General features: G+C 42.0%; 1 protein-coding gene across 3 annotated transcripts in view; it reads right to left on the reverse strand.

Annotated features, from left to right (window-relative positions):
- mpripb (myosin phosphatase Rho interacting protein b) overlaps nucleotides 1-23,016 on the reverse strand; it is a 46,502-nt gene that overhangs the window by 16,474 nt on the left and 7,012 nt on the right. For all 3 annotated transcript variants that reach the window (XM_026177397.2, XM_026177396.2, XM_080305658.1), the window contains exons 2-12: nucleotides 22,211-22,288; nucleotides 21,959-22,024; nucleotides 10,650-10,801; nucleotides 10,457-10,541; nucleotides 10,190-10,361; nucleotides 9,442-9,886; nucleotides 6,268-6,394; nucleotides 5,062-5,166; nucleotides 706-762; nucleotides 267-335; nucleotides 94-183 (exon numbers count right to left, since the gene is read on the reverse strand). In XM_026177397.2, coding sequence (XP_026033182.2) covers nucleotides 94-183; nucleotides 267-335; nucleotides 706-762; nucleotides 5,062-5,166; nucleotides 6,268-6,394; nucleotides 9,442-9,886; nucleotides 10,190-10,361; nucleotides 10,457-10,541; nucleotides 10,650-10,801; nucleotides 21,959-22,024; nucleotides 22,211-22,288 — 1,446 coding nt within the window. The remainder of the gene's footprint in view (nucleotides 1-93; nucleotides 184-266; nucleotides 336-705; nucleotides 763-5,061; nucleotides 5,167-6,267; nucleotides 6,395-9,441; nucleotides 9,887-10,189; nucleotides 10,362-10,456; nucleotides 10,542-10,649; nucleotides 10,802-21,958; nucleotides 22,025-22,210; nucleotides 22,289-23,016) is intronic.

A 23,016-nucleotide genomic window follows, 5' to 3' on the forward strand; every position in this document is an offset into this window, starting at 1 on the left:
AGAATCAAACACACGAACTGTTACAATGTCATCACACTGAAAGATTTTTCCTTGAGCAGAAAGGTTTGAGACAAAACAAGCAAAGCCTCTTACATGAATCTGAAAGCCATAGTTTCGCTGAGCCTGGTATTCAGTTACATTGTAGCAGGTGGACAGGTCAATCTCACCATCCAGGTCAGAGGCCTGAGTTACACAGAAACAAAGACGCATTTTAAAGGTAGAAGGAAATAAAAACACAAGGTGTGAAAGAGAACAAATAAGCCCACCTCCTCTGCAATTGAATCCTTGTAGTATCTCAGGCTGTGATCAGTCAGCACAAACCAGTACTTCTTCCACTTGAGAAAAAAATTTACAGTTTAAAAACAGAGCTGTGTAATACAGCAAGGTAGCATAGCAAGTCACATATCGAGTGTCCACACAGTCCTATGTGTCAGTGTAGAGTTTGTCTCTTTATATATCTTATAAACAGTATTTTAAAGCTTCCTAGCACCACCCTCGTCTTTCAAGTCCATTGAAGATGGAACATCAAAGTGTGGCCACAGGTGTGTAAAGGCCATCGAACGCTACAGACAGACAGTGACTCAGGTTTTTGAACTCTTGATTTTTTTGAAGACTCCAGCAATCATTTTCATTTAGCTTTCAATGGTTAATACCATTTCCAGTTTCCTCTTTACGTTTCTCCTAATTAGCTAATAAAAATGGTACCTGGCCTTGCTCGTCAAGTTTCACCATCCAGCCTTTCTTGAAGTTCAGCAAGTCCGGCTAAAAAATACAGAAATAAATCGATAAAGAGAGGATACAGATTCTAAGAAAACGTCACAAAGCAACATGTTTTTCATTCATTGTTCTTTATTAATGTGTTGCAGCAGCAAACTACCACCACCCATCTTCATTTTAAAAGAAAGCATCAATAAGGACTTCAACTTTTCTCACAAACAGCGCCTAAATAAAACGAGAGGTAATGCAGTGGCAGTGTGTCAAATTCAAGTTCAATACCTCACTGCTAGCATTCAAAAATCAGCAGCAGCTAAAACACATGCTCACTCAGTCGGCTGCAGGGAGAAGTTGACCCTGCCAGCGGATCAGACAAGGATGAGGATGTAAATGTGGACCGCTGACTGGGGCCAACTTCTGCCACATGTGTTGCAGGGCTGTGCTGCCCACAGAACCCAAGTGCTCAGCCTGACACACACACACACACACAGACACGCACACGTGAACAGTGACCACAGGAAGCAGTAGGAAGTTGTGACGGGCTCATACACACTCAGACATAGTCTCTTTTTTCCATCTTAGATCTAGCAGAATGAATTCACGCAGCATAACAAACTGCACACAGAGAGAGCAGGATGAGAAGAATAACCTGGAGAGCAGGGGGAGAGCAGGGGGAGAGCAGGGGGCTGCGCCGTGCCCTGCAGCACGGGGGTTACAGCACCCTTGCACCACCACAACAAGGAACATTAGGAAAGAAATCACACATTGATAAAGTTTGTCAGAGGTCACAGTTGGTTTGTATCAGATATTCCATTTAAAGTCAATCTTATTTCCATCAGACTATGGCTGATGATCAATATAAAGTCAACAGAACTTGTTCCAACCTTATTTTACCAGAAAAAGGCCGATGATAATGGATTTAGCGCTACGTCGTGAGCAGCAGCACATGTGCTAATGTTGGGCCTGCTGTAGTTTTACAAACCAACACATTAGGAGCATGAGTGAAATAAACAACAACATGACAAAACCAAATGCTAACGCTCCCATCAAAGCAGCCCTCGGCTCAAAAGACGACAGTGTTGAAAAAAAGGTAAGTGGAATTCAGTAATGTGGAGAGATTTTACATATTTAAAGTCAGAAGAAGGATCTGAAACAGTGCTGTCCTTGCACAGTTGCCCGTTTACCTGCACAATAAACTGCAAGGACAGTTACTTTCTCCTGTAAAATGCTGCAGAAGGTTTTACAGGAGAAAGGTTGGATCTGAACAGCTGACTGAAGTCAGAGAAAGTTGATTCTGTTCATCTGAACGTACCATTATCTACTGGAGAAACATTTCACCACTCATCCAAGTGACTTCTTCAGTCTTCTGAAGAAACTTTATAGAAATTGTGATTTTAATCATAGACAGAAAGCAAAAAATTATTACATATTATGTTATATATTGATAGAATGAAAAAATATAAATAAAAAATCCGAACTGTGTATTAGACTGAGCCATACAGAAGAGGATTAGAGCCATTGGAAGAGGAGGGGGGGAGACCAAAATACAAATTGAGGACTTCTTTTGGACTTTTTTGAAATCTGACAATAATCTCAGAATTGTGGTTAAAAAAATAATAATAAAAAAATACTGGCCCTAATCCTCTCCCATAGTTCCAAGAGGCAAACTCTAGGGCTGAAAAATAAGTCTGCTTAAAAAATAAAAATAAAACTGCCAGTTCCTTTAAAGGTCACTTAAGATTTGCTCCAAAAACAGGTCAGTCCCCATAGACTCTCATTACATACACCATTTAGTTGGACTTTTGGGGTATTAAAAAAAAAAAAAAGATATTTTTATTTGGTAAGATTTAAAATTAGGGGCAGGGCTAGTTTGACTACTAGTGATGCTAGTACAGCAAGCGGACAGCTATGGGCTAAGCCTCATATGTTGCTTGGTATTAACTAGCTATGTCTATGTGTTGAACATCTGCAGTTTAGCTAAAAAAGACTGCTAGCTGACAACTGAGCGTGTCATGCTCTCATTGAACACTCATCCAAATAGGATACCCAAGATAAGTGTAGCCAAATGCTGACATTTAACCTCCAATGTGGGATCTAGAAACCAGCGGGTATCTTTACGGTGGCTTTGTGCTTCTTTTATTTACAGTGTACTCTAAATGCTCAGTTTCTGACATTTCCCCCCACTTAGATCTAAATGATGCCAAAGAAAGGGAGCATCCTTCATACGGTCACTTCAGGCATACAGTGCTGGTTGTGTGCTCCATCAACCTGTTATTCAAACCTACTGTTTGTGAAGGAATGAGCAGAAAGTTTTAGATAGTGGCTGGAACTGAGGGGCTTCACAAGACCCAGTAATAAAAATCAAAGAACTATTTTGAGCTGTGAGACTACTTGTAGTGCAAAAAGAGTAATATCAAGGTGGAAAAGAACAACAAACCCGTAACGCTCCACTTGCACCATCAGTGTTAATACCCCCACTAAATCTGTCTATAGAATGTTTTCTGTGGCATACTGTTGAGTGATGTCTGCTGAGAGTTTGCTCAATGTTTAATTCTCCTAACTGTGTTACCTAAGCGAATCACGCCTCTTAGGCTCGAACAACAACAAGCCAGCGATCTCTCTCTGCTCGGCTGAAGCCCTGGCACTGCGGCTGACCTCTGATCCTCCGGCTTAACAGAACAAGAGCAGCTTTGTTTACGAGGCCACAGACAGAACGCACTGACCTTTCAGTCCTGGAGCGTTCAGGTCTGAAAATTATTAGGACAAACTTTGAACCTGCTCCTTTATTCATCACCCTATTGAACCATATTCATTACTGGTTCACCGCGGCTTTTAGCAGCAGCATGGCGTGGCTTTAGCAGAGATTACAAAACAGTGAAATAAGACACTTTACTATTTATGGATTAAATATTAATATTCAACTCCCACTTCAGCCAAACAGTCCTGATAAACTTACTGTTTGCTACCTGCACAAGCGTCAAGCAAGCTTAAAACTACCTTTGCTAAGTTGTTGAAGACAAAACAAGAGTCAAAGTAATAAACTGGATTTAGACGCGATGTGTGGAAATGTGAAACTTCATGCGTACTCTTAGTTACTGTATATGACAGTTTTCATGTTGTTCTCCAGCTTAACTATATTTTAAGTAAATTAATAAATATCTTAACATATTTATTAATATCTAATCTTTATTTAGATATTGAATAATATCTTTAATATTAAAGTTGATTCATTTTTAGGCAAAGGTTTTCCCTAAAAATAATTCAAGATTAAAGAGGACTTATTGCTACCATTTCCTGCTCCATATTTTGTATTCATGGATTTGTAGCGTTTTATGATTCACAGTGTAAAACATAGATAAAGATTCATTTAATGAGCCTTGGTTCTTCCCCTCAGTTCACACTGACTGAAACAAGTAGTGCTTTTCCAGCAGTACCTACTCGGCAGGGGGTTCCAAGCAATCTGAGGTGATCCGAGAATGTGACGTCGTCAGACTGCTGACTGAACGGCTAGTCAGCAGCTTCATTCGATGAGTCATGAGAGCATCCCCTTCACGAAAATCTAAAACTGTCATTTTTGAAACCAGCAACTCGGAAAATGGAAGAAAAACAAACAACAACACGGGTGTCCCCGAGTCTGACAAAAAGCCACAGACCGAGCAACACATTTACCATCGCATACAAATGACGTCGTGTGATGTTTGACCGGGTTGCTATAACTACTCCACTTAGTTAAGTGTTACTTGATGTAATGAAAAACAAGCTGTAATGAGTTGTGATGCGTCAGCTTGCGTTAAGCCAATCTGAAAAGGTACTCACAGGGTTTACTTGCGCTGACATGGTTAAGCTGTACATACTCTGATTTTACCATGTTTAACATGAGCATCCACCCACTGTCAAAGTATACGAGGAGGGAAAGTGTTTGTTTTTTTAAAGGAAACCTACCAGAGTCCCTATAAACGGGGCTCTTTTAGCCCAGTGAAACGTCGCTATGAGTGGCTTTAAATGTAAAGCCAACATTGTTCAATGAATATAAACAAATTTTTCAATCATCTTATTTATTCATTAAAAATCACAAACAGTTTTTTAGGTAACTAATGTGTGAGACAAGCGTATAACACAACAAACGAATAATGATGTAACGCGGGATGACGAACTAACAATTCCCATCAACATGCTGAGCAAACAACAGCAGCTGACTTCTTATCATCTCCGCTGCTGCAGTGACTCTTGCCAATTAGTGAGTAAGGCTGGAAAACAAACTGCTCACTTTGAGAGGTCAATTCTCCGACAGGAACACTTGGAGTTTTATCATGATCGCAGACTTTACAAAAACAAGAGAACACTCACCGTCATGACTGACTCAGTGGTCCTCCGGTCCAACGACTTGGCTCTTCTCAGAGGGGGCAGGGTAGAGGGAAAGTCCAGACCCTGACCCACGTCTTGCCTCTGTTCCTAAACAACACACGCATATAAACACCCTTAAAGAAGCTCTCAGCAACTTCCAAGAAACTACTGTCACTACTGACACCCACAGCCATTTAGTGAACTACAGTCAGCATTCCCATGCTCAACATCAACAATACAAGTGATGAGTAATTTATAACACTTTGCACTGCATCCTTCACATAGAAAACAGTCCATAGTACAGACGAAAAAAGGAAGCATAGATGCATGTTTGAGTTTTCTGTGAGATTTGTGTAAATTGGCTCTACCAGAATGTTTGCATAATAGTGCAAGTAATAAGTAGCGGGCAAATGTTTTTATAGAAAACACACAGAACAGGCAAGAATCACTGACCCATTCTTTTGTAATCAGGTCTGTTTGAGTGGGTATTAATGAGCTGTGGAGAAATCTCATGACAAACACTACTTTGTTGAGCCCATGTGTTTTATGAGGCCGAATTCGGCACTGAATCAAAGAGGCTGAAAACAAAAATACACACTGTTAGCATGAGGCTAAATGCGTCAGCTGGAAATGTGTGCATTGTTTCAACGCAACAATAAGGAGAACAGAGCGTTTGTGTGCAGTAAGAGACACACAAGCAGTCTTGGCTGCTTTATTTGCGTACGTGTACGCAATATTTTTATGGTGAAACAGATCCAGGGCCAAGTGGTGTCCGAGTGGGGACTCTGTGTCGGGTCACTGTCTTGCTAAACTCAGGCCCGAGTTGCTCAAACTTAGCGCAAGGGGCTAGGGTGGGAAAGGAAAATGTAATCACCAGGGGAATCCCACCACAGAGTGGAAACTGGAAATGAATACAGCAACCCCTGCTGACCTCTGACCTACAAGCAAAACAAAGACAGGACAGAGAGAGGGAGAGGACGGAGGGAAGAGGGTGAGGATAAGGGAAAAGAAAGAGGAGGAGCGGTGGGATAGCAGCGGGGCAGAGGGGGAACCAAAACTTGTCCTGGTAGGGCCACTGCTGAGAACACATCTGGCTTTCCATGTGATGTTGTTGAAAATCACTGTTTACACATATTACCATATCTATTGTGAACTGCAGCACAATATTGGCACTGTTGGACTGAACACACCCACACTCACACACGTTACCTCTCTCTGGAAGCGTCTGTGTTCACTTCGGCCTTGTCTGACTCTGCTTCTCCCCGACTCCTCCACCTCCATTTTTTCTGGATTCTCCAACTCCAAGGCCTCCAACTTCTCGATAACACCGGAGCGACTGCAAACAAATGCACACTTTGGTTAAACATGTAAGGCATTCAGTTTCTATAAATTGTCATGAATGGTAATGACACTGAAAGGCTCTCAACTGGCATGTTGACCTAACTTGTACTGTGTTAAAAAAAAAACTGTTCAAGACGCTGGAATTGGGAATGAGTTAACTGGAAGAAAATTAGAGATTTTCTTCTACAGCAGCCTGACAAACATTTAGTCACTAATCAGATCAGTTGTCCTAGCTCTGGGATCATCTGCTTGTTTCTGTTCTTACAGTCTTGATGATCACAATGGACTTGTGCTGTTAAGACTGGTTGATTTACAGTACTGACTAACTCATAATAGAGTATAAATCTACAGGTCTGCTTAAAGCAACCTGTAGCATTATAGTACAAATGGATTCCTAATTCAAAAGTGCTGGGCCTCTCTGTGTGGAGACCACATGTTTGCAAAATTACCCCCCAAAAAAGCGTCATTCTCCAAATACTTAAAACCCTGGGAACTTTTTCCCTTTGGCACTGATCATCGGTGCCAGATACTGGAAGCAGAAACTTGCTTATATTTCTGACCCTGCAGTCAAACAGCAGGTAAAGTTGTTGATGCGTTTAGAAAGCTTTTGCTGCTGCAGGATTAAAGTCATTATGGGTTAATCTTCAGGTCTGTGACACTGTAGCAGCAGGTTTTTAAGTCACGCCTCCTAAGGGGAAATGAAAGCTTGCTCTGCCAGTGCTGTCAAGAAATGTTTCTTTGGGCGAAGGAAAAAAAAATGCAAATACTTCAAATGTAAATGTAAAGAGTTGAGATGTTCCCAGTAAATAGTCATGGGTCTTTGATGTAGTGGACAGGCTGATCATCTGCAACAGATTACGCTAAAGAAACTCATTCACAGAACGATCTCTCAAGGGTAAAATGAGTGCTGGATCACAGATCTGAGAACAGCCTACGCTCGCTCAAGTCCATCTGCAACCTTCCTCAGTCTGTGACACACAACACCGCCTGCTCTGACACATTCCCACACAGGCCTTTTGTTCAATAACAGAAATCTGCATTACAGAGAGGAAGAGGGCAAGAAGCAGTGGGAAATATTATATTACTCTTTTGCTTAAATGCTGCCCTTATTTGGGGACACTTCTGCTACAGTCGCTGCCCTTAAAAGGGAATAAAGCAGAGGGGAGGAGGATGAGGACAGTGTGGAGGCCACCGTTTGCCCCAGTCAGGCTCACATGAAGTTGTCAGAAATACACATCAGATGAGGAACAGACAAGGACCAGGAGTGCACATGCACTTTCTGGCTAAGTGCTGTTGCTTCTGTTACTTCATTTCAGTTAGGAAAAAGAAAAGCACCACTTGGCACGTGCTGTCTTTTTAAAGGGAATTTCCTTGAACTTTAAAATATTATTCAAATTAAAACCAAATGACTGAATGTGAAACGGGGCGAAATGACAAAGGTTCATCTGTTAGGCAGGCAGGCCTGGACCATGTAAGCCCATCATGCAAGGACAAAAGCTCGTGCCTTTTGATAAACCTGCACGAGGTAGCCAGTGTGAATGATGGAGACTCAAAACTAGCAGAAAACTAACACAGTAGTGCCATGCTGCCAACACTGGGCCATGCAGTCAGCTGTAGAAAACCCTTTATGATCCTTCCACAAGTTTACCTTGTTGCGACATCTACTTCTAGATGGATCTTGCTGACCAGAGGCTTTGCTTCGATCATCTCATCCTGAGCTGAACTAACAAACTCAGCAGTGAATAAGTATGAACTTTCAGGAAAGGGATTTCAGTCGTAACGGGATTTAATGACATTTCTCAGTCAGGGACCACATCTTCGAGTTGTTGTGTCTATTTTCCATCCTTGGCCCCACACTGCAATGTCAAAAAATATAAAGCTGGCTGCTGTTGCTATGCAGATGCCTGCTGTGTTAATGTGCCATTTACATAATGGCACATTAACATTGGTAAGTGTTGGAAAGCGGCTCCTAGGCTGCTCCCCTGGTTGCTGTACAGACAGATGTGTGTTCACTTGAACATGAACTGGTTCAGGACACTAATAATGTTCAAGGGCCACTTTCCTCCACCTCCTTTTCCCTTTGGGCCTGGCAGGCATGGAGCTATCTGAATGGCACAGGAAGCTGGCTCTGGGAGGAAAAAGATGACCCCGCTACCCCTGTAACAACCTCACCTACTAGGTTTGTTTGAAGTGTTGCCCTCACTGGTGTCTGTGTGTGCGAGAGAGACGTTTCACAAACATAACCAGTCGTAGAGAGTCAGATTGCTGAACGGAAAGTACAAAACCTGCACTGTGTGCTTTTTTAAAAGGAGGAAAAAGTTGAAAGGCAGGGGTGATTGTTAAGGAACACATTTTCCCATAAAAACACGGGTAAAAAACTGATGCTATCCAATATAACGCAGAGAGCTGAGATTCTAAGAAAGCATTCCACTGACCTGGTTCATCAGGTTTAATCAGATGCTGATTAAACTGCTAGTTCGCAGCAGGATCTTATCACCTTTGCTTATCAACATGCTACCTGCATGCTCACATGTAGTACTTTTTTCAATCAAGTCCATCTGAGCACAAAAAATACAACTAAGACAGAGCTAGAGTTCATAGTTTGTGTATTATATTTAAATGTCTGTGGACAAATGACAACGCTGTGTGACTTAACCTAATCGTGATCAACTCCCAGAGAGCTTTATTGACAGTCAGGGTGGCTATCGACCGTAGCTACAACCTAGAAGAGGTAGTGTAATTTATTTTCTGAGATATTGGGAAGATGAGACAAGATGGATCCAAAAGACGGCACAATAACTGTACAAGGCTGCACAATTCACCATTTCCACTGATCAGTCTGACTGAATTTGTGACAAAATCAGTCAGATTGCATTAACAGCTGTTTGCATACAAAGAGAGACGTCTTGCGAATATCTGTGAAATCAGATTATCATTAATGTAAAATGAAAACAGCTCAGCTTCCAAATGCTTCACTTGTTGCTGTTTTGCTGGATGATTTGTATAACATAAGAGAAAGTTTAGAAGTCAGTGAACACTGACCTCCTCTCGGGGCTGAAGACGGCCTCTCTCTCCTGCCTGTCTGGGCTCCTGAACCGGCTCCTCTTCTCAGCCTTTCTAGCCTCAGCCTCCAACCGCCGAGACCGCGGCGTGTCGTGGTGGCTGTAGGAGTGACCGCTCCTCTGGGTGGCCGGGTGGCTGTCTGTGCTCGTCACCGTGCTGCCGCTGGCATCCGAGTCGAGAGAGCTGACTGAGCCGCTGATGTGAGAGCCGTTGGAGAGCAGGGAGCTGCCGGAGGGGAAGGGGTCGCTGGGAGCTGGTGAGAGGCAGCGCGGAATGCCTCCCAGGCTGGAGCAGGAGCCGGTCGGGGACAGCAGGTCGCTGGGAGGCTGGGGGGTGGAGCCGTGCAACGGCAGGCCGCCCCGGTCCACTTCATCACCGTTCACTGAGCCTGCATCAGAAGCCTGGGCCGCAGATGCAGAGTCCCCTAAAGATGAGGAACAGAAGATGTCATGATGCCATATATTTATTTAAAATAAGATTAATTGAATAAATTTGACTTAAAAAAACAAAAACCCATTTGATTAGACTCTCTACCTTGGAAACATGTATTTTTATGTCATTTTAAATTGCTTTAATTTCTTCTTCAATAATAAACAACCCATTATCTAGAAAACAACTGGCTGGGTAAAGCCTAATGAAAAACTTAAATGTGGTGTCTTTTTCACTTGGTTACATCCTTTTTGAATATCACCTTTGACCTTATTTATAATGTGTTATTTCTCCTTACCTGTAGGGGGCAGTGGTGATCCTGAAGGTAGCTCAGCAGCAGTCCAGACTGCTGCCCCTTCAGCCTCCCTCTGGTTCAGTTCTTCCTGCCAGATGATGGAGCTTGAATCTGGAACTTTTTCCGCTTCTGGGATACCAGACCCAGTTACTGCTACCTTGGCTGGACCCGGCTCCTGGATGTGAATGCACAATGAAGTCAAAAATGACGGCCTAAAGAAGGTGGCGCATGATCCTGACCTTTGAACGTTTGTGTTGTGAGGAGGATTACCTGGGAGGTGGCAGGCTCAACTTTGCGTTTCTTCTTCTGGTTCTGTTTGTTGGTTCGGGGGTAGACAATCAGCTGTTCACTCCACCTGCAGGTGTGTGCGTGCACAAACACACATGCCCAAAGATTTCTGAATATCAGACATCAGCATCCAACCCTGTGACAACCCATCAGTAATCATATCTGGACAAATTACCCATTGATGATCTCCTTATTCTCTCCTCTGATGTAGTACTCCTGGTCAGGTGTGATGATGCACAGTGAGTTCTTCTGGCCCGTCTTGGGCTCTGCATCAATGACGTCTGTACACAGGTTCATGTTGACTGTGCCCTGAGGGAGCGTGCTTGGCTAGAAAAGACACAATATGAAAAAATGAGCAGAGACGTATCCAAATATTTGGATATTTATACACTGTGTAGGTAATCCAGTTTTCACTTTGGAGATATGGGTAACTGTTTTACTTTTTTTTTTTTTTTTTTGCATGTGACATGTGAAAGATCTCTACTATCTCCCTCATGGCCAATCATTATGTTTAACATGCATGTATGGTACTCAGCACAGACCTACAAATTAGCCTCCATATTTGCTTGTGCTTGTGCGTCACATAGCTAAGCGGAGGGAAGTGTTAGGTTAGAGACCTAAAACCTGTTCATTTTAAAAACAGAGCGAGAACAAATGTGTGGTGTGCTCGCCCAGCTAAATACTCATATCACGTTCCAAAGGAAAACATGCTTCAGATCTCTCTGTCATACTGTACGAACCCTCGGCTGCTATCGCCACGTCACTATGGTAACGAGTTGAGTCCTCTGTTATAGCACACTGAGTGAAAAGTGAAGGTAACAGCATGCTCAGTGAAGAACAGAGCTGTTTGTAGCATGGAGACTGATAGCTTTCAGCGTCATGGTTGATCCACAAAGCACAAACCACAGTCAAAGCTCTGACTAGGGCCATATTATACTGTTCACAGTAATACCAGTATAACGTTTGTGTTGTTTGTGTTGTCGGGCAACGATAAGAAAATGAAATATCGCGATAGAATATGGGTAAAACGCGCATGCGCAGTGCCTTTGTTTACATACACACATGGCGGCGACGCAGAACGAGAAGGGCGAAAGCGGATCGTTGAATGAAACAGATGAATCAGAATTGGTTTGTAAAAATGCTGCAGCTTCAGTGGTGTGGAACTGGTTTGGCTTTCGTCCATCAGATACACAACAAAGCACTATTTTTGGTAGCGCATGCTAGCGGGCCGTCGTTATTACCGTGTTGTTTGGAAAATACGGCACACTTAAAATCAATCCTTTGATTTTTCTGAAAGTCGACAGTGCCCCTTATAATCCCGTGTGCCTTATGTATGAATTCTGGTTGTGTTTACCGACCTCGAAACGATTTTATGTACACGGCGCTCGAAACTCTGTCAAATGTTTTTGCTAAGCTACGAACCCGCACCGCTTGATGGATTGTCGGAGCATTATGGCTATCGTAGGCAGGAGCCTGGCGGAGTGATACGTACTGTGCTTCAACATAATATTACCGTATCGTGTGTGTATAACCTCTTTTTAAGTTTTGTGGATATTATACATGGTTATGCTGAGGATATGTCGGCCAATTTCCACTGGAAATGCCTTTTGGTTAAACTGTCAGCGAGGAATTTGCATTTGTACTGTTAAATTTTTATATAACTTTAATGCACATAAAAAACAGCTGCTTGTTTAAGTGAAAATACATTGATGGGTTTTTGGTTTTTTTGCATTAATAAAGTTGTGGAGTTGTAAAGTATTTTGTCTAGTGTCAATTATATTGTCAGTTATATTGTTATTGCAAATTTTCAAATGTATATCGTGATAAATATTTTTGGTCATATCGCCCTGCCCTAGCTCTGACGTCACTTCCCTGTATGTTTTGTGTGGTCCGACTGCCATTTGAACCTGTACAGTCTCGTTAATGTCGAGAAAACCCTCCAAACTTCCTCTCCGACCTTCTCAGAATCCTGCCGCTCTGTTATCAGCCTTTGCTGCACTGTGCCTGCTACAGATGTAAAACAGGTGCTGGGTCTTTTTCCAGCTCCTTTTAAGGCCACTGAACACAGATCCAGCTTTATTAAGATCTATCTGTAAAGCCCTAGGGCCTGCCAAATATGGCAATTACATGGCGTCGTACCTCAGAACTGAGACGCTGTGGAAGAATTTCCTCTAATAGAAAGAAAAATGATCATGTGTGAAAATAAGGACCAAATGGCTGACAACTATGTGCAAGCCCACAGGGTTGCAAGACTAATGCCACATTAATAAATCGAACGATATTTGCTGTGATCAGAGAAGCTGAAGCCCAGCAGCGCTTTAAGAAGTGGAAAACAATTCTGAGTCAGTGTACTCTAGTAATCTCTTCTCAGCATCAGTACTTTCTGACTCAACTTTTCTACGAAACAAACAACTAAGCTCAGGAAACCTATCCCAGCTGTCTTAGGGCGAGAGGCAGGGTACACCCTGGACAGGCCAGTCTGTCACAGGGCTAACACAGAGAGACAACCATTCACGCCCACATTCGTACCTATGGGCAATTTTGTGTTTCCAATTAACCTATCACCACTAACTGCATGCCTTTGGACTGTGGGAGGAAGCCGAAGTACCCGGGGAACCCACGCAAACACGGGAAGAACATGCAAACTCTGCACAGAAAAACCCAGAAACGCCAGATTCTCAGATTAAAGCTCACAAAACCATTTCAACAACCAAACAGCAAATGAGAGCAGGTACACGGTAGGGCTGAACGATATATCGCATTTGCGATAATATCGCGACATGATCAAGTGCAATTTTCTAACCGCAAAGGCTGCGATTATACTCTGGACATGTCCAAATTCATGGGCCGCATCCTCCTGAGGCCGCATTTGTAGACCGATTACGTCACAGCGACGCGCCGAAGGCTGTCCAAATTACTACCATATCCCAGAATTCATAGCGCGGCCCAGCCAAACTCCAGTTTCCAGCAATGGCGGCCGCTACTAAGTTTTAAAATTACTCATACTAATCTTTCTGGGTCACAAAATAAACTTTTAACATATTTTCAGGCGAGAAAGTAGTTGTGTAAACATCAAATATCTGCTCGGTTTATCAAGATATCCCATATTTGCAAAAGTGCTTCGACGTTTTCAGAGGCGTCTGCTACCCACCAGCTCGACAGCTAGCCGGGAGCTCGAGGGTTACTGATGCGGCCGAGAACGGCACAACTCCCGGCACATCATTTTCAGATCACCGCGGAGTTTCGCTGCTCGGGTTAAACGTAATATATAAGTCACTTAGACAACCTAAAAATGTTATTGTTGGGCTTTTTTCAGTGTTTTGTTTGTTCGTGAGTAAATCGGTTTGGCTGAGATTAAAGTTATTAGATTAGATAAAATAAAACTTTATTAATCCCCCGGGTGGGTTCCTCCTTGGTTTTCACACAGCTGACTAAACGTCAAACAGAAAACTTATTAAACAGAAGTATGAGACAGTCGAGAATTTACACCAGTGTCTGGTTATATTTTAGATAGCAAGAAGCAGACGGCCGAGTTTATTAAACTCCACCGAGACAGCGGTGACGCTAATCAGAACTAGCCTTCTGATTCAGAAGGCTAGACCGTCCAATTTCACGCCTTTAAACTTTAAAGGCGTGTTTGTGTGTGTGTTTATACAATTGCTATTATGTTTGCACTTTATGTGTAATGTTACTGACTGCAGAGATCAGTAAGATGTGTGTATTTTTTATTTATTAGTTTTATTTATTTAATATTATTTTTTAATTGAATGACTGTCTAGTAGTTCACAGATGTCGAAAAACTGAGTGTGGTAAAGCCACTGATTTTGTTTATGTATATTTCTGCAATCTGCACATTGTACTGACTTTCATTTTAATGTTTACACCAGGGTTCCTTGTCAGCACTTTATGCTCAGATGTTTGTAAGCTAAAAATAAACTATTGTGTATGTTCAAATATACTGTTGTGATTGAAGAAGTTAAATAAAAATGTCAGTCATCAATTCATGCATCACCTCATGTCATCATAACAGAGGTCTGTCTTCCAGGAAAGAACAGTTTAAAATTAATGTAATATAGTATTGGCCATACTATATGATGTATTGCTTGTCTTTGTTTAATAATACAGAAGACAAAGACCTTAAAAAAATAATCGCATATCGCATCGCAATCGCAATATTGGGGCAAAAAATCGCAATTAGATTATTTTCCATAATCGTTCAGCCCTAGTACACGGATAGTTTTAAGAATGAATGTTTTATCTCTGCTTTAAGGCTGAGGAACAGAAATATTGTCCCTTTAATGGGTGGAGACTTATGGGTCTGCACCAAAAAGAACACGGTCTTTCTGGTGCAGCACAACACACGAAACACATAAATGTAATGTTGCTCAGTTTGAACATTTTTACTCATTCAGCATGCAATTATTGACATTTATGGCCTTTATACTGCCAGGTCACTGAGTTTCATACTCGTCCTATACACCTGTGGCCATTAAAGTGATTCAAACACCTGATTTTAATGATCTGAATGAAGGAATGAAACATAAAAAAAATGCTCCACCCACACACCCAATAGTAACTAGGCCACAACCTAGTAGCTGAGGCCTAGCAGACTCTGATCAGCTCTAGCAGCCTGCATTTCTGCTATATTTTAATGTTATAAAATTTGGGAGTTTAGCATGGAAAACTCCTGGATTTTACCCTCTGTTGGATCCAGCCTCAATCAGCGCTATTTTATGCAATGAAATCATCTCTCTTTGCCCAAACACATCCAAACTGTTTACTACATACGTAAGTGCACCACACCGCAAACATAACTACGCTTCTTGCCGAAGCATGACTAGGAATCATCAGCAGCATGTCTGCAGGAAAAAAATGTTTGATGGGTGCGACGGAGTACTTCATATTAGAAGTTAGTGATTTGTTGGTGTGATACGCATGTAGTAACCTGTTATGCAGGAAACTTTGTGTTGTGTTGGGAAAAAAGAGAACATTTTATAAAATAGCGCTGATTGCATCATGCGAAGATCTGCTTTGCTGGCTGATTGCACGACTCGCTACACCCGGCCTGGTGAGGTAAAGCTGGAGTGTGAACTCCAGCTTGTCGGTCTGGTGACTCAAACAGGGTCTCCTCTATACAGATCTCATTCATAAAGTGCTTTACAAACCCGAACATTACAGATAACAGCTGGATTTTCCCGTTTGAGTGCAGCTAGCCAAAATCCGTAGAGCCACTTACGTCTAAAGAGACAGTGAAAGTGGACAGTATATCCTCAGCTTTAACATAAAACTCATTGCTGCAGCCTGGGGCAGCACAAAAGTGATCCATTTAAACTGATTTTTAGTTATAGTCTCCTTATTTTCCTCTGAGTTATCAATTCTTTCACTGGTTAGCTAACATAAGCTAATGTCTATTTGCTGCAACCAACTAAACCACATGACAACATCAGTTCAGTACTGACAGCAGATGGCACTAAACATGCTTTTGAAACTTTAACATTAAGCACTTATTTCTTAAATCCAGCTTCACAGACAGAGTTGATGATGATGTAAATTAGCCTTTGTGTTAGCCCTGCGACAGACTGGCGATCTGTCCAGGGTGTACCCCGCCTCTCGCCCTTTGACAGCTGGGGTAGGCTCCAGCACCCCCCGCGACCATGAAAAGGATAAGCAGAAGCGAATGGATGGATAGATGTTTAGTGCTTCATGTCCTCCTTAAGAGGCTCAAAATTAGACGATGACTCCTGAAGGTTTTCCTGCCTGCTAGAAAATCCCTTGAAAATTCTGAAATACAGTGGCCTTACTGTTTTCCTATGCAAATACTGACTGTAAAATATTTTATTGAACAAAGTCCTCAGCAGCCTTACTATTTTTAATGTGTTCAGCATGTGGACTTTTAGGAAAAGCAAACTTGTTAAAACTGGATTTCTTGTAATATATTTACTGGTGTTTGATCCAGTAAGTAAGATTGATTTCGCTGTTCACTGTGCCCGAAGGTGGCTTTACTGTATTTTGTTGCTGCTAGGTGGAGCATGAACTACTGCAGTCCAGCTGATGCTGACAGCATAAAGGCAACTTGTTGCTTAGAAACTGCCCTCGGCTACTGGCACCAAAACAAAGGAGATGTATCTGCCAAGGCTACTATTCAAAAACAAATGAATTGTCCTGGGTTTGATTTTTACAAAACCAGGCCAATTCCATATCCTCCAATTGTGTCCGTCTTCCATGTGGTGACTAATTTTAGCTTGGCTATGGGGTATTATTAAAAGAAACGACTTTCTCATACAGTCCTCTCGAGATCTCTGGCTGACACGACACAAGAAACAACAACACTGAGAGAAAACGGCACTCAAACAATACAACCCACACGAGACTGACAATTAAAATGCTTCATGCTAAGAAAATGGACTTTTAGGTAAAATCTGTATTTAAAAAAAAACATTTTATGTTACAGCCCCAGCCCAACAGTAAACTTTCCAGAAAACTGTTAAAACGGCATGAAAAAATAAGTGGGCCAGCTGTAGAATTGAGTGGAGTACACCCACTCCATAAATGATAAATCCTCCAGGAGGCTTTTTACAGGCAGAGCCAAAGGCAAATCCGCCACAGCAGGCTCTGGAGAGAGACTGCTGTTTTATGTGCTGCTTGTTCCTCGATACAGTTCCCCATCATCAAAACCTTTAACACAGAGAAGCCTAAATGTTAAAACAACCATGAACTGATTGAGATGTGCTAGAGTGGGTTATTCTAGCAGCACTGGTGACAGAAATCCCAGTTTCCCTTTCTAAAACATGATGTAAAACAGAAGCAGCTCTGGATTAAAGCGGTCACCTCCTGACCTCTTCTTCAGCGTGTTCTCATGGTCATTGACCTTTTAACCTAAAAGCTTTCAGGGTGGTCCCACTCTGTGTTAGATCTTCATGAAAAATGTCTCCCTTTCCATTCATTTACTTGTTTAAGAGTGACGTTCAAGTATGGGAAGCATTATGATGGGCCAGCATCAGCGGAGCAGGGTGCTTACTGTGGCAGGCTGTGTGTGAGGAATGTCTGGGTCTGGGGCATATCTGACGTTTCCTCTGTGGGTTTTTTTCCCTTTTTTTTTTTTTTTTAGGGGCTAGTGCTCCTTTTCTCTTTCTCTGTATGGTCCCGGAGCTGCAAGTACACTGCAGTTCACCAAATAAGGGCATTAAAGGAGGAATGCTGCATTAGACAGAAAAGCATCTTTCCCTCTTTTCATGGAGAAAATAGTTCAGCATTAAGGGTGTACTGCTTCAGATAGACCGCTGCCTAGATGGCGAAAAATATCAGACGACGTCATTGCTCCAAGTTAAACGATCTTGGGATTCAAGGAAACCCATCATTTTCCCTCTTACTTTATCTTATGTACAGTATATACACTGTTCCAGTGGCAGACGCTCATATTAAACGCAGCCAAAGAGTTAAGTCCAATTAATCCTTTTAATCCCTGAGATTTCAGTGAAAGGGGATACTCTTAGTGGCCGTCTCCAACACGCAGTTCTGGCAGTGAGCACAGAAACCTGCCTGTGTTACCTGTTGTTTGTGTGGAGAAGCCAATCAGAACAAAGCTTGCTTATATGTGGGTGTCTGTAAAGCAAGAGGAACTAAACAGTCGAGCAGAGCATGATTTCTGAATATTAAAATAGCCAGAACATTAAAAAAAACTATATATTTTGTTACTAATTCTTGTCTAAAATATTAATTAACATTAGTTATTATTATTCTGCCCTTGAAGGGAAGGAGTGTGTAATCGATTCTGTCTGTTTGCTAGCAGTCTAGTGTCCGCAGTTTTCTAGATATCATTTTCATATTTTGTGTGACGGCAGATACCAATAAGAGCTAGTCCTGATTTTATCAGTGTGAACAGTGGGTCAAGGTCACGCCGAACGTGAAAAATCAGCAGAACCTTAAGAGATAATATACTAGGCCTGGGAGGACATGAATACCTAGGTTGGCTTAGTATTTGACCTTGACCTTCATTGTCAGCGCCCAAAGTTCACCTTGAAAAAATTTCAAGAAACCATATTGAGTAATATATCATACGAAAGGGCACGGAGAGCACACTTTACGCTCTACGACATCATAATGACAGCATAACGACAGCATAACAGGATGTCATCATATTGTACTAAAAACAAAACATGAAAGGTTAGTCTATCCTTTGCCCTTTGGGGCGAGTTTCACTCTGCGTGGTCTTGTTTTTTGTTCTTTTTTTTAAATTTTACCGGCGTGTGGTAGGATTTTAGTCAGGTTTCCAGTCACTCCAAATGTTTACTTGTCCTTCCCAACTAAACAGCTTGTTTCAGACATTGGAGGAACTGTGGCAATTCCAAGGATTTTTTTCTAGTCATACTGCTGAGCTCTACAGTGACGGAGAGAGACAGCGCTGTATTCTATAGTCTTTACGCACATGTTCAGCACTTTGGCTAGTGGCTGCTGTTTGAAGTGCTTTATAAATACATTTGGCTTGGCTTTGCAAGTGTGTGTGTCAAAAATCTGTCTTGTCTGTTTAGCAGAGAAGCAGCAACAAGGAAGAATAAAGAAGAGGAAGGGTTAGCATTCTGCATTCTGCTGCTCAAATGCAACAAGTGGTCTACAGTTTAGAAAGTATTATTTATAGTCGAGAATGCCATATAGTACCCTGTGACTACACAGTGCAAAATATTGGTCAATAGTTTTACAAAATGTAAAACCTTACACAGCATCTCCACCTGACTGAATGAGTGTGAACCATAATTATAATCAAAACTATTGTTTTAGTCTTAGTCAGTAAAAAGAAACAAACACTGAACCCTTCTGAAGCATCTTGATAGCAAAGCTATAAAATAAGGTTCCAAATGTGTCGTTTTCCCTTCATGCGACAATAAAAGTGTAGAGAATGCCATCAAAACAGTTAAAGACAAAGAGCGAGTAGGAGTGGCTCATCTAAATCTCTGATACAACAAGGCCAGAGAAAGTCAGAGAAACAGGAATAAATGTCAACCTCAATCACATCATTTTAACCCTCCATTGGTGGCTTGAGCTACTCTGTAAACAACCATGAGCCTGATGAGTTTGAAAACAGTAACGGTTGTCATAAGCTCCGAGGGCTTGGAGAGTTCCTATCTTCAGGGGTCTAGAGCACAAAGCGGCCACTTCCCTGACCCACTTTTCCTGCCTTGTGGAGCAGATGAAAAGACCAAAAGACAATGAGGCAGACAGTTTTGGAATCCCTGTTACAATGAGAGGAAAACAACTGCACACCAGCCTGGGTGTCGCTGGAAACACATTACACAGTGGAAACGTGCACACGCACGCTCACAAGCACCACATTTCCTCCCATTGTCATCACTGGCAACAGAAAAGAGATTCACCATGTGCTGATGTAAAGTCAGCTCATCTCCCTCCCCCTCACTGTCCTGCTCACTCACAAAAAGAAAGATGAAAGGCAAAGGTAAACACTCGTGTGACCTATGATTTCTACAGGATACATGAGAAAGTCACTCTCTGTGTTTCCGGCAGGCTGGTTGGTAGTGTGCGGCCCCCAGTGTTTACTCACAAGCAGCCTAATCTCCAGCCTGATCGGCTGGTATGGGTTTGGTCACCCGTGTCGCATTCCCCTGGCGCTACACTAGCACAAGGCGCAGGCTCAGAGCGGGCAGGAGACACTTCCCAGCCTTTTACTCTCTATAGCTTGGAAAAAAGCTATAGAGAGTAAATGTTTAACTCAAAGTCTCCACAACATTAAACATGCACCTTTACTTATTTCAATGAAATGATTCAGTTCTATTCGCTCCTCTGTGAACTAGTGAGGAAAGTTTCTAATGCGGTTTGAGATTTTCAGCACTGCTAAGTGTTTTTAATCAACCTTCAGTATCAAGACCACATTCCCAGACAGAACTGAGAACACGCTACAAACAATAAAACACTAAATGTTTCTGCTGCACAGCAGAAGCAAGCGAAGCAAGCAAACTTCCTAGGAGAACGTCTAAAATTGGAAATGTGGGAGTCAGAAATCATTAAGCCACATCACATGATTTTAGTAGCTGCATTACTTTTGACTACGCAGCAACAAACCATATGAAGTGCTTACTAACTGCATGCTTTATCCACAACATGCATCAGAGTCATTATACACACACAAGCAAGCATGGGGTCTAAACTGAGCACAATTTATTGGATGAAGTGAAAAACCATCCATACAAATATTGACTGATTGATTTAAGAATCTTTTAGAGTTTTCCATTGTTCCTGTAAATGATTAGAACTCTTTCTGCTTGCATTTAAATGTTTCACGCTTTAACATTTCTCAACTGCTAACCAATAACAAGTTGCCTTTGCAGCTGTGTTAAAATCAGCTGGTCTGTGGGTAGCTTATGTTTGTTGTATGCACTGCTGTTGCTTTTTGCTTCGTGGTGCAATTATAATATATAATTCCTCCAAGTTTCTAAGTAAAAAACAAAGTTGTTTTTTTTAGCTTGGTGAGGGGAAACAGTTTTAAAAACGTTCCCCTACAGCCACCATCTGTGCTTTTATGCTGCTTTCCCCCCACCTGTTTCCTCATCAACGTGAGCTCCACTCTTACTCTCCATCCTGTTCAAGCCAACTTTTCACCTTACTGTTATCCCGGTCAGGTTGCATACCCCAAAATCTTTTACGCTGTGCAGCCAAATACCCAGGTAAACTGACAAACACAATACCAAATTTGGCTCAAGTGCCTTTATTTTAGCCAGTCTTGTAGCTTAGTAGAGGAGAAGCACAGTTTTTCATTTTCTGTGGCATCAAACACTGTGCACAACATCTGAATAACTGTTATACTGAATCTCGGGTCTGTCTAGACAGTTTATGGTTGATTTCAGTAACATAATCACTGTTGCCAGCCGCAGCTTCCCACACAGTTGCAGCAGAGACAGTGTCATCCACAAATGCCAACAAAGTCATCTTCTAGCTAGCACATCACCTTCACATCTGCACCACTTTCTACATAGCTCACGTCGGTCTTTATAAACTTTTTTATGTCCTGACATATAATCAGGTTAAATGTCACATGTCTCTTAAGTATACTGATATAGGAGGGTTGTTTTTAACCATATTGCAAAGCCTTAATGAGCAGTTTCCAAAACATCTGTATAGACATCACACAAGAGTATAATCAAGTAAGATCAACAGTTATTGTAGGAAATGCTCCTCTAAAGAAAGAGAGTGACAGTGTTAGTGAAAGCCCTGATGGGTCGAGTGAAACTCAGTGAAAACTGATTCAGCAGCAAAGCCTCAGTCACAGCAAGCTGACTTTTTCAGTGTCTTTTGAAGTAGGAATCACACATACCAAGAAATTGCACTACCCCTAAACTGTACAACTACAACACGCAGACATGGACACCTGCTATGCCCTGAACTTTAAGATCTAAAACAATTTTGATTTTCACCTTCACAGCCTGGCTTCCACGCCCATACAGAACGGAATGCAGAAAAAAAACATCCTTTACTCACCGATTCGTCCAGGGCAAAGCGCAGACAGCCATGTTCGTACAGCACAAAAAATCTCCGTTGCCATTTCTGTGAGAAGAAATTAGGTATTAGTGGCTAGCCTCAATTGTATCGACTTAGAGGCATCATACTCAGTACTCCTCTTTCAGGGCATTTCTGGTAACTGGAAGTAGATATGCAAGCATTAATGTCCATACAGTACATTGTACGAACATTTTATAGAGCAACATGCAGGACTACAACAAATGCCCTTACCCGAGATCTCTGCATAGGATTGTCAAAGTCAGTTCCTTCAGGAGCCAAGCACAGCCATCCACCATAAATAGGTTTGGCCTGTAAAAAGAAAGAGGAAGAAAAAAACAAAACAGCAATTAAGGTAATCATTAAAACTGGAAAAGAGTGGGAAATAAAGGCGATGGGAAGGAGAGGGAGAAGGTTTTTTGGGTTTTTTTGGATGTTGCCTCTCTTCATGCATTGCATTTTATACACAAAACCACTTTGCGTGTCTTTTAATGTAATCAGCTCAATATGATGACATGCTTCAGTGCCTCTTTAAACCCATGTGACCACAGTAGATGAGATTCATATGACAAACTGACTGATGGCGTGTTTGACTGAAAAGTACCTCAATGAAAAAGATGGACAGAACTTCCATATAAACACCAAATGTGATCGCAGTTTTTTGTCTGCTAGTAGCAACAACTAAACTGAGATGAAGCTGGATGTGAAGCCAGCTTTATCACCTGTCGTTTTATGCATTTGAATACTGAAAAAAATTATTTGTGTATCGTGTATGTAAAGCCCAACTAAGGATAAGGGTTGGGAATTCGCATCAGCTACAATCTGATGAAACACCTGGCGACGCATAGCGTTTTTTTTAAAAGCCGAGAAATGCGCCGTATTTGATAGCTTGCTGCGAGACCTCACACTGTGCACATCTACTGCGGGTGTGGTGCCTGTTATCGGACCCGGAGTTTGCAACATCCCCTAAAAACCCGAAGAGGAGAGTCCTGGCCCCTAGCCCTGCCGGTGTAGCAGAAATGATGACGGATGATGATGGC

The sequence above is a fragment of the Astatotilapia calliptera genome, chromosome 8 (genome assembly GCF_964374335.1).
Source record: "Astatotilapia calliptera chromosome 8, fAstCal68.1, whole genome shotgun sequence".
Taxonomy (NCBI): Eukaryota; Metazoa; Chordata; class Actinopteri; order Cichliformes; family Cichlidae; genus Astatotilapia; species Astatotilapia calliptera.